The 12494-nt window shown below is 39.8% G+C and overlaps 1 protein-coding gene across 5 annotated transcripts in view; it reads right to left on the bottom strand.

The window, feature by feature from the left end:
• Nucleotides 1–12494, bottom strand: part of LOC114137766 (methylated-DNA--protein-cysteine methyltransferase) — a 40576-nt gene that overhangs the window by 17655 nt on the left and 10427 nt on the right. For all 5 annotated transcript variants that reach the window (XR_003594098.1, XM_028006573.1, XM_028006576.1 and 2 more), the window contains exon 3: nucleotides 6121–6281. Coding sequence is in view for 4 of the 5 variants with exons in the window: in XM_028006573.1 (XP_027862374.1) it covers nucleotides 6121–6281 (161 nt within the window). In the remaining variant the exon portion in view is untranslated. The remainder of the gene's footprint in view (nucleotides 1–6120; nucleotides 6282–12494) is intronic.

Raw genomic sequence — 12494 nt, 5'->3', positions numbered from 1 at the left:
GGGGAGAAAAGAAAGAGAAAAGAGAAGGTGAGATTAAATCTGGCAGAAATTTGATAACAAGAGGAAGCGTTGCACACTGATGGAACTCTTTTCAATCAAAACAGAAAGTGTGAATATGCCTGATTAAAACACTTGCTGTATACCGGGATGTCTGTCTCTCTTTATTCCTTACAGCACTCATTAAAAACTAAATACGAAGAAGTCTCCCCTCTTTGACCTTAGAACCAGTATTAACATGCTACACAAGCAGACGTGAGAAAATTATTCCTATGGCAGAAAAATCTAGGTTATGCTTCGGAAAGGTCACAGCTAAAATTAAAAAAGTTCGCTCCTTCATTTAAAAGGATTAAGAGGGGCCAAAAAGACTGCAAATCTGCTCCAGATTTTTAATAATAATAATTTGAATGTTGCAAAAACCATTTGTGGCAGTGGGATGACTTTGAGGTTAATCAGACCAATTTGTCCTTTTAATTGCTTTCTATTCAGAGTAGATTCATTATATCATCTTCACTTAAATGGCGGAATTCCTCAAATCATCCGCAGCTTAACCGACCATATTACCGGCTTTGATTTCATTAGCACTTTAGCAGCAGTATTATCTTTTTCTTTTTTCTGGATTACCGGGCAGTGACTGAGAGGCATGTTTGTCTAGGTCCGATTGCTGAAGAAAAGGGAAAAGTATTTGAAGCCTCTCGAACGCTTGAGACACTGATGCACTCAGCTTGTGTAGCGAGTGGAAAAACACTTTTCCCTTTTTTTGCACACAGGACAAGAAGGGGAACAATAGTCTCGTTATCAAGACTGGGTGAAATTCGTCTAGTATACACATGTACTCCGCCATGAAAATTCAATTAGTGATCTCCCATTCTCTCTCATTTATATGGTCTAAGAGAGCACATGACAACTGATCTATGTGAAATCCCTCTAAATTGGCATTGTGTGAAAACATGTCACACCCTTGTCTCTCTTCTACAGAGCGAACATCCTTTGCTCCCCAGGCTCCCTTGCTACCTTATAGTCACTCTCTGCTACACAAAGCCACGCGAACAAGGCAATTTGCCTAAACTGGGGGGAATAAGTGTAAAACCTAAAGGGGATACGTTTGATTGATGCACACCCATGTGAGTTCTTTGTCTTGAACAAGGCCCGTAGGTACTGTTTAATAATTTTTCAGGTAATAATCACGCTGTCAACGAGATGACGGGCTCTTACGCAGACAGCCTTAATGTTGTGAGGAGATAAGATACACCCCCTAAAAAAAAATTTTTTTTTCCCTTTTTATGCTTTTCACTCTCCCTCCTGTAGCTCAGATTTGGCCTCGTGATGATGTCTGCGGTGAATACTGATATCGCTTTGCCACTGATGGGTAGACGGATGTCTGCCCAGAACGAGGTGACGACAAATCCCTGCTGATGCAAACTTTTCGGGCAAACGAAACAAGGTCTGCGTCGCCCTTGAAACAGGTTACGACGCGCTTAATGTGTTTAAGAAAGTTCATTTTAAGACTTTTTTAACACCACTGTGATTTCAATTTAAGAACTGACATGTATTATGAGAAATATCCTACTTACAACTTATTTTTGATTTGTTAAATTGTTTAAAGAAGTTTAACATGACATTGTCATCTAAAACTGTGCTTTTACACTTTAGCTACATAACTAAATCACCTCCCCAAACTTTCTTGTTGATTGGTTTAACTACTACGAAAATCCTTGCTTTTAAGCAAGATATGAATATACACTTCCCTCTAAAAAAGGAGCTAGAAGTGGGTCTTAAATTTAAGGGACAATTTTTTTTCACCAACTTCATTTTGCAGTCCAATCACAAAAGATCTGACATGTATGTGACAGTTTTGGAAAGTTTATAAAGTGTCAGATCCAGACAAATAAAAAGCTTCTGCGACCAACACAGTCTCTCCATTACTGTTGTTTCAATGCAACATCATTGGAAAGGTTAGAGAAACCCATGCTTGTAAGATTATTTCCACATATTGAAGAAAATTCCACGACAACCCAATTTTGAAATGGATCTGGATTTTTTTTTTTTACTTTGGGAAGCTGTGGAATGTGATAAAATGTTTTGTTTAATTGTTGTTTTGTTTTATTGTGATGTTTTTTTCTGAAGGTTTGGAGTCTACATTGAAACTGAAATAAAAATGTGAATTTATTCTTTCCAACACAGCTAATTGTATCCCTTTATTATCATCAAATAATCTTTATTTTCAAAGGACTTTTCATACAAAAAGTTTGCATGAACTGTTTATTAGAAAATAAGGAAAATACTTGGTTATAAAAACAAATGAGTCACCTGTCAACACCCCATCAACAACATACAAAACACATTCTTAAGGCGAGCTCATGCACCTTGTAGATAGCTAGTTTTGTTACAGCATAATGACTAAACTCCTCAGTAAATCAGAGAACAAACATATCCTATCACCTTACTTCCATCTTAAAAACCTTAAAGAAATCCTGTAACTAGTGATGTACCAATTTATTGGCCAGGAATATTGTGAAATGTCTGAAAACTAAGAACTTGCACAATTTTAGTTTTGTAAGAACATCAACCTACGACATGTGCTTTGACACACTTTGCTCGGAGTTTAACCAAACATCAGTTGACGGTTACAGTATTTTTTACTTTGATGCAAAAAAATGTATAATCTTGCAATTCTTTCTTTTTCAGTTTGCTTCAAAGCTACTCTAAGAAATTTTATTTGAAATAGTTCTAGGATTAAAATAACATTGAAACAGGGAGATCAGACCACGCAGAAAAGAGGGAATCAGCATGTACCCAAGAAAAGCCTGACCAGTCCATCTCTGCTCCTAACACTTCTGCACGAATCCTGTTTCTCAGAGCAGGTCGGGCTGGAAAACAAGTGTCTGTTCTTTCATCTGCAGATACAGAGGTTAAAGAACTTTGCCCTCATCAGTGTTTGTGACAGACACTTCATGCAGGTCGCCCAAGGTGACCAGCAGTGATTCAGAGAGCGGTCCCCCAGCCCCATACTTCATAAAGAGCCTAATACGGTGTGTCTGAGGTCAGGACCCTCTTTAGATCAGAGTGCAGTGATGTCAATTGTTTAAATAAAACTTGAGGGAAACCACTTACATGTTTACACGCGGCCCATAATCATGTCACAGGTCATTACCTGCAGTGAGGCCAGGTGATGGGGCTGCTGCAGAGGCAGAGACAGATTTACTCGGAGAAAAATCGAATGCATCTAGTGATTATGAGGATATTGACATATATGATTGATTTGCTCATAATTTTGTATACGAGAGCAATCTCGAGGAGGAAAAATAGAAAGCTGTAAACTGATTTCCATCAGCCCCGCTAATGACAGAGTTGGAGAGACGACCTCCAGCTGACAGTCACCTCTTACATGCTTGTGAGAGAGCAAAAAGACAATAGTGGAAATGCAGCTACCTCATTATCCTTTGTGTCTAATGGGAGGGAAGACTTTGACTCCCAGTCAAAGTGTCTCTTGAGTCTTAAGGGATCCATACTTTTGAAGGCTGACGGGGTGCTGATGATTCTCTGATTATTCGATATTCTGAAAACGTTCATTTCCCTAATTCCTCTCCACATCACAGGGGCGAGTCCTGGTGAGTGTCTCATCTCGCCCTGCGCTGTGCACAGGGGGAGGTTCAGGCTCCTGCAGGAACACAGTCATTTGGGCTTTGAAGAGCGCCCTTCCCCCCGCCCCCTGCCTCCTCTTTGCCTGGCCCCCCTCCCAGCACATTCCCCGTGCCGCTTACCGAGACTAAGATCCTCTCGTCTGTTACATATGGATGCATAATTAATGAGATAAGAATATGCATCATTTTAAGAACCCACGTTGGCGTCTGTGGTTTTCTGAGGGAGCAAATGCGAGCACACACACACACACACACCCCATACACGCCCCCGCGGACCACCCCGCACATACACACACTGGAGCTAACTGAGCGTAACACGCGCATGCTCTTACCATTCCTTTACCCCTGTTGGCCAAACTTCCGTGTGATGCTGTGCGTGACAGTCAGACGATATAGGGAACTGCGCCTTGAATCTCCTTTCATGTCACCTCTGTTTCTCAGGTATGCCGTGACAGCTAATATGAAAAGTGGCTTGTTTTGTCAGAAATGTGTAAATAAACATGGCAACACTTCAAGTGAAGGTCACAACTCAATATTACATGACAAGTGCTGCGAGAGCGCTGTCGCGTTCAGGTTCTCCCCAAAGATAACTGAGCAAACAAAAAGTTGGTTGTCACAGATTGTAATAACCTGATTATACTTGTTTTTTTATATCCCTTTCTTTCTTGGAGACTGGTGGCAACAGTATGACTTGTTAAAAAGAAATTTATGCTCCATAAAGGCAAAATCAATTCATGAATTTTTTGCACACACACAAAAAATATATATATATTTATATGTGTATTTTTTTTTCTTTACCCTCAGAAGACAAATACTCCTGATGCACACATTTAACATTTTTCCACTAGTTTGGCCTCTGGTTCTGACTACTGAGAGACTAAACCTTGTATTTTATGGAGCCCCAAAACAAAAGACGAGTGGGGGGAAGAGGTGCAACACGGCACAATCACCTATTCAGATCAGGTACTAATGAAGAATTCCATCTATCCTGAAATTTAATTAAAACCCCAAAGACTTTCAGATGAGATGCGATTTGAAAGAGCCCGGGGCTGGTACACAAGCACTTGGTGGCGAAGGGAATCACACTGAAAGTTGATATCGTAATTGGTCCTGATGTATTTTCTGCATTGCCTTTGCGGGAGCGTGGGACTCATAGCTGTATACAGGGTCTCGACGGAGTACCTGCTCATTGAAAATGCCATCACTCAAGCACCGCAGATCTGCATGAAATTAGAGAGCAACTAAGGCCTGATTGCAGGGGAAGGGAGCCACAATTGTTAAATGCATATATTAGGGTTTTTCTTCTCCATGTATGTGTGGATGTGGGGCTAAGTGAGCTGGTCTGAAAATCCTTAAGTTAAAATATCATAAGCGCCTCAGTAAAATAACATAAAAAAAGATACTTAGTTGTGAAAACAACACTGACTTTTTATTTGATGTCTATATTTAGGTTTGTCGTGTAACAAAATTACAGTGTCTTCAAAACAAAAAAAAAATATCTTATTCGTCTTTTCTGTCACTTACTTTGTAAACACAAATACTCACTGAAAGAACAATAATTGTAAATGTAAAATACTATGTCTGGTGAAAAACTAACACAGTGGACATCAACTGTAAATTATTGCAGTGGCAGCATCATGCTGTGACATGCTTTTCATAAACAAGAAGAGTAATGCAATAAAACCTATTAGAGGCTGTAAACTGGACAGTGACCCAAAACATATGTTAGAGACACGATGGGGAGGTTTAAATCAATGCATATTTATGTGTTAAAGTGCCTCAAAGTAAGTGAAGTCTCATTGAGAATCTGCAGCAACACCTGAATAATTATAAACATTGTATTAATTTGTTTTGACCAATGCACTGACTTTAATTTGATTTTAAAAGTTTGCTAGGCAACAAAACCATTGTCTTTAAAAGCACCAGAGATAATTAATTCTTCATTTTTGTCCTTTAGCTTCTCTATCACTGACTCCACAAGCACAACTTCCCACTACAAGAACACTAATTGTCCAGTTTTCTGGGCAGCTTTTTACACACCCTAAGTGACTGATCAAGCCAACAATAAGCTCATTCAAACTTTACCACCATTCACATGTTCTCATCTAAAAAAAAAAAAAAAAGACAGAGAAAGAAAAAGAAAAGAAAGCTTCCTGTCTGAAAATGTCAAGAGTGGAATTCGATCAGTTTCAAAGAATGTGCCAAGAATCATGAAAAAGCTTGCCAAGACTAACACGCGTGGTAAGAGCTGCCACAGATTACTGAACCAAGTTACAGCTCTGTGTTCTGTTCTCTCTCCGCCGCTCACACACACACACACGCACACGCACACACCACCCACTTTCCTCCACTCTCCCTCTCAGCCATAAAATACTTCATTATAACACAGTGAGCCAGTGAGTGTAAGTGATGTAACTGACAATTAAGAGTGAAAGCCTGATCCCAGTCACGGCTCTGCAAATATTTATCCATGACAGACCTCCTTGCAGGGCGGGGTGGTGAAAGGCAGGGAGCGGGAGACTCCCAGCGGTCTGCGGCTCGGTGAAGTACGCCTGGAGCCATTCAACGCAGCGCTGCATCTCGGGGCTCGTTTCTGCTGGGCTATCGGTGACCACGCAGCTCAGGGGGGCCGCGCTGCTCCTGGGAGGGATGTAAGGCAGGACAAGGGAAGTAAGATGGGGATCAGAGGAGCAATCATACCACCCCAGCTATAGCTTGAACGGTTCTAAAAAAAAGAAACAAAAGTCACAGGAGTGCAGTAACATACGACACAGATGGAAGATGGCATTATATGCAGAATAAAACTTAAGCTGTTAATTGAGACGTGCTTAAAATCTAAAGTTGCACACTGCCAAGGAAGCTTTAACACTATGTGAACTTTTTGTCACATTACAATAACAAACCTCTTGTGTGTTTCATTTGGATTTTACATGACAGGTGAACAAACAGTAGTATAGTATATATATAACTGTGAGGTTTTCATTTTTATTACAGATACAAATCTGAAAAGTGTGGTGTGAATTTGAATAAATTCCTCCTTGGATATGACACCCCACATGAAAAAAACCAGAGTAACCAACTTTCTTCAGTAGTTGCCTAATCAATAATGGAGCCCAATTTTGTGTAGCTTAATCACAGTTGTGCTCTGATGAATTGATGAATATCCAGCATAATTAAGACAAAGGGACACATGAGATAGGTCAGCAGTAAAGTTAGAAAACAAATTCTAAGCTTTCAACATCTTTAAACAGCTCCGTTAAATCCGTCATCTGAGTATGGGCCAACTGCAAACCCATCAAAACGTGGCGATCACACAAACTGACAGTCTGTGTGAAAAGAAGATTACGGTATTTAAAGAAGCAGCCAAGAGTTCCACTGTAACTCTGGAGGAGCTGCAGTAATCCACCGCACAGGTGGGAGAATCTGTTGACTGGACAATTACAACGTGTATGCTACACAAATCTGTTTTTATAAAAGAATGGTGGGGAAAAAGAGCTGAAGACAGCTATAATATGTCCTGTTTGCATCTCAGGAGCATCTCAATAAATCAGAGTGCAGTGGAGCCCCACCTAAACACAGATGTTTCTGTGGAATGGGACTCCAACGTATTCGCTGGAAATAAGTTGGAGTCTTTTTTTCAGCTAAATAAGGTGGAAGGGCTGGAATATTAGAATAGAGTTAGGGTTATTTTAGATATATTAGTGCATAATGCATATCTAAAATATTCTAAAGAAAATGCTTGGGAAGCTCGAATAAGTGGACACAGTGCTACTTGATAAGCCATTGGCTGGTGCTTGCTAAACAGCCAATCCATTAGCTATGCTTTTCTTGGCACTGATTGGCTGTGCCCTCAAGAGCGGAAGTAAGGAAGAGTGTAGATATTATTTTCTGTCGTACTGCCAAAATGATTTACTCTGTGAGTGTTTATGCATATTAAGGTATATTTAAACAATTAAAACAGGCAGTTATAAGCGTTTTGAGGGTCTAAAGTACTCACAGATTTCAACCATTCACAAGTGATTATGGTCCTTAACCTTTGTGAATATTGGGAGTTCACTGTATTTATTGAAAAGTTAATTTATTTCAGAAAGTCAATTCAGTGAGTAAACACGAGGTATAGATTAATTACACACAGGCTGATGTTTTCAAACACATAGTTTTGTTAATTATGATTTTCCACTTACAACTAATTAGAACATGACATTTAGGCTTTGAATATTATATCAGACCAATAAAAAAAACATTTTTATAGGTAATAGGCAGAAATATGGGGTTAAGAAAAAGAACTGAATTACAACGGGTAAATTGAATGGGATTTAATATTCTAATTTACTGAAATTGACTTGCAGGGGACACTGTAAGCATGCAGGAGAAGGTGCTCTGGTCAGACAATTAATTTTCAACTTAACAGTAATGCAGAAATATTGTTTGTAATTGAGTATGAGTGGTATGACTTGGATAAAAAAGAATGACAAATAGTTTTATTCAGGCTTATTGCAAACATCTATTTTTCATTTTCCACTGTGTAAATTTGCACTACTTTGTTCAATAAATGACAATGGCATGAATATTTTGTAAGGCATTAACACTTACAGGTTTACCCACTGTAAAAGCAGCAGGTAAACTGCAGCCGCAAGCCAAAAAACTGGAGCAAAACATGAAGAAATCCAGAAATGTCTCACAACAGATTTTAAGTGTGTGTATGTGTATTGCACAAAGTGAAAGAGGAATCACAAGGGGCAGAGTTTGTGAAGCAGTACAGATAGTTTTTCAAAAATAACTACAACAAAAAAGGGGGGGTTTAGAAATAGTCAGAAAAAGTTAGAAGCCTTAACAACCGTTTCAACTCTGCTTGGGCTTTGTTTAGAGTTCATGACAAGAATAAATGGATTTATTTATTTTTTCTTTTTGGACAAACCGGAGCTGGCCAGTACAGAACTGCACTTGGACGTGCATCTTAGCATGAGTAGATGCTTGGAGGAATTTGCCGATGGTTGAGTTGGCATCACTTAACAGCTGAGTTTCTCTCTGCTACTGACCACCCCCCAGGTCAACGCAAGCAGGCTGACCCATATTTGACACTTAAAGACCCTATTGGGAAGGTCCTCTCTTAGCATGTGCATTACTCCAAAGTGGACCTCAAGCTGTGTTGCGGATTCTAAAGCAGGCCGCCAATTCCATTAACTGGTGTACAGGACTTATAAATAAATAATATCGCCATTTAAGTGCCCCCCTTTTTTTTAAAAAATTGGCTTATCCTGTACGGTATTAATAATAGACATTTACTTTGTTAAACACACAGGCTGTCTCCCTCCCGCCTGCCGTAACAACGTGGCCCTAAAGTGTTTTTACACTTCTGCAGGTCACAGTTTGAGCAGCGTTTTATATTGGACATGTGAAGCCGAGGTTTACTGGAGTGTTATGACTGAGCAGGTCAGTTTTCAGAGGGCCGCTCTGCCTGCTAGTTTGTGGCTGTGTGATGGAAATCTCCTGGGTGCCGTTTAACAGTGGGTGTAAATACAGTAAAAGGTGTAAATACTCTCATTTCTAAATAAACCTCGCAGCAGTTTATAGCCGAGCGGTGGAGAACTCGGAAACCCACCAGTGGGCTCTGCGCTGAGACCCGCTCAAACAATGGCCATGGCTCATGGCAATCTCTGTCGGCATGGGTGAGTGCCCAGCCAGCCCCTACTTGTCATTGTCTCTCCTTTCTATCCCTTCCCTCCTCCTTCCCCCCTAGCTTTCCCTCCTCATTTCACCCCCTCTCTATTTCTCTGTCCTCCCACACCAGCTCTTTTGGCTCCCCAACACCACCCCGCATCCCCCCGCCTACTTTCTCTCAGCTAGGATCTCCAGGCCACCGTTCCCTTTCTACCCCACCACCACCAACTCGCATCCTCCCACCTCTACCTCCTCCTCTACCCCTCCACATCTCCTCTTTCTCTCTGAGAGGATGTTCCAGACGCTGCACACTGACAGCTCGGGGATATTGTGTGTGGAAATGTTCCTGTTGGACCCGCAGGCCCTTACAATCTACCGGACAAAGGCTGGTGCACCTTTGCTTAAGGCTTGGCACCTTTGACCCCCTCCCCTGCTCGTACTTCAGACTTGTCACCGTAGCTAATTTTTCCTCTCCGCCTTTCGCTTTAAAAGTTGCCTCAGCGACACAACGTTGACAGTGGTAAAACTTAATGTAATGCAGGACATGTTATGGTTGATAAACAACAGCAAATATAAATAAATAAGTGAAAAAGGAACATCAGTGGAGCTGAAGTCTGTCACCTCTTGGTGCAACGGGGGATTGTTTTTAAAGAGCATATGGGCTGTGGAAGATGGAGCTCCTGCAACATTTCCAGACGCTTCAGTGCATCACCAGTCAACCCTCGTCATATGGTCTTTAAAGAGGCCAGACTGGCACATTACCGAGCCTTTTACATGAAATTTGGCATTATTTTCTGAAATAAAGTAAGAAATACAAACTTTTCCTTGTTTTGCTTAAGTAATGAACGTGTGCATGGATGAAATTGAAATTCTTACTGAATTGAGATTCTTACTTTGAGTAAAATTATCTAGATATCATAATATCACAAAATAAATAATAATGACACATATTTATTATATTTGATATTTACTAAGGCATTGTTTTTATATAACATGGCCTGTTAAAATAAGTAGTAAGTTTTAAGTCAATTCTTTGTAGCCACAACATTAAAGCTATTTTCTGTTATTTTCTTCACCTGAGGTACACTAATATAAGCTGATTAACAACTTGGGTAATCTTGGGGTAATCTTGCTTATTTTACCTTTGACTGGAAGTAATATTAATATTTCGGAGTGGCCCAATCAGAGACTCAATTTGAATCTCATAGGGAGTCTGTGGAAGGAGCTAAAGATTTGGGTAATGGGAAGGAGGCATTATAGCATTAGAGATCATCACTGAATATATATACTGTATATATGCATATATTTATTTATTTATTTTAAATACCAGTGGAAACATGGAGAAGTTGGTCAGCAATTGTAAGGCGGATTTAACTGTTGTAAAGACTAAACATATATTATTTGATTATTATTGAGATAGGCATAACTTTTAAGAGATATTTATCTCATTTCATATTTCATATTTCATATTTATTGGTTAAATATAAATAATTATAGATGTTAACATCCCATTGCAATAAAATACATTAAAATTGTAAACTATGATGATTTCATAAACAGTGCTACAAGATTAAGCAATGCAAAGCAACAGGTGATGGGGGGGTGGAGTGATGCTGTACCATGCATGCCAAGAAAACATTGTTAACATCAGTATATTTTCTGACATCTCATTAAAATGACTTCAAAATGTAGGAATAATGCAAGAAAGACTAGCATGAAAGAAAACTTTAGCAGTTTGGAAACTGTTTAATATTTTTGGTGTACCTTGATATTGGTAACAAGCTTGTGCTTGATTGTGATTAAAAAAAAGCTTCAATAATTGCATTTCAGTTGAAATAAACATTACAAACCAGGTTAAAGTAGAACTGCTCTTTCATTATCTTTTGACTGCATAAATCATACTTCTTTAGTGTCCTTTGGCCATTTTCTATTCAATCACAGGTAAGGAAATAAGAAACTAATTCCAAACTAGCAGAGGATCTGCTGCACTAAAAAGAATATTTCCCCTGATACGAGATAGCGATTTGAGAAAATTTCCAATACTGTGCTCCTGTCACAATCAATTTCCAATTACCATAAATCATTGTTGCGTAAAGTGGGAGTCATCTGGAGTTCCACCTATTTTCCAACTCTAATATAAAGAATGAATTGAGCATTTGTGTAATGTTGAAGGTTATTCCATCAATCAATGAAACAATGAGAAAAAGGCAGAAAAAAAGAAGAATATTTGGCATTAAAATTGTCAGTTTTCCTTGAAACATCTGGTATGTCCACTTGCACAAGACTTCAGTAAGACTTTTTCTATCAGCTACAGACGTAAGAATGAAACAGGTTAACCACAGGATCTAATTGAAAGGGATCTGGCGAAGGGTGTAATGGTGTATCGCACAAAAAAGGGGAAAAACTCCAAAGTGAAGCCTCCATCCTCTGAAGCGTGATGGCGCTCATCCCGACTCGATCGGCTGTCACTTTTGACACAGCCTGCCAGAGTTCTCCTTCACCGATCATGGGTAACATGGCGGGTCAGAGGATGAAATAGAAAAGGCCAAGAGCCGTTCAATATTTTTCCTCAGCCTTATAGCTGCAGATACTTAACTCAGAGACGTCAAAGACTCAAGAGAGCATGAAAAAAGCCTAAAATGACTGTCTAAAAAGGAAGAAAAAATACAGCATGTCTCTATGAATGTCAAGATCCTGATGGTCTCTGAGCAAGAGGGTGTGATACAATTGTAAGCCACTTGCTCGATGCAGGGCGTTCAACCATTTGAGATCAGATGCCTATCTCAGTACTGGTAAGCTTTAAGAAAGGCTTCCTATTCTGCTATGAGAGAGAGAGAAAGAGAGAACATTTTGTGCTCAGCTGTTCCGAAATAAAACCAACTAGGCCAGATAAACTGCTCTCCTGATATCCAGCAACTCTTATTAGCAAATGTCCACGGAAGAGGCCGCACGCTCAATCCAATACATAAAGGTGGTGGTGAAATACTGCAGAGCAGGCAACAAAGCACACAACAATTAGGTCTTCTCCCAGCTGGCTAGCCACAGGAGTCAGTGAAGGCATGTATTACCAGAGCCTTAACTCTTACTCCATTATGTAGTGTATCCACACCCCAACGCTGCAATGTTTATCTACAACAGAGTACTGAGCAGTTTCAAATAGCGTTTTTAGCCTCTATTCTCAAGTGCCACAGT

The sequence above is a fragment of the Xiphophorus couchianus genome, chromosome 22 (genome assembly GCF_001444195.1).
Source record: "Xiphophorus couchianus chromosome 22, X_couchianus-1.0, whole genome shotgun sequence".
In the NCBI taxonomy this organism is placed as follows: Eukaryota; Metazoa; Chordata; class Actinopteri; order Cyprinodontiformes; family Poeciliidae; genus Xiphophorus; species Xiphophorus couchianus.
Note: the sequence above shows the minus strand (reverse complement) of the source record. Positions and strands in the feature narration are given on the sequence as shown.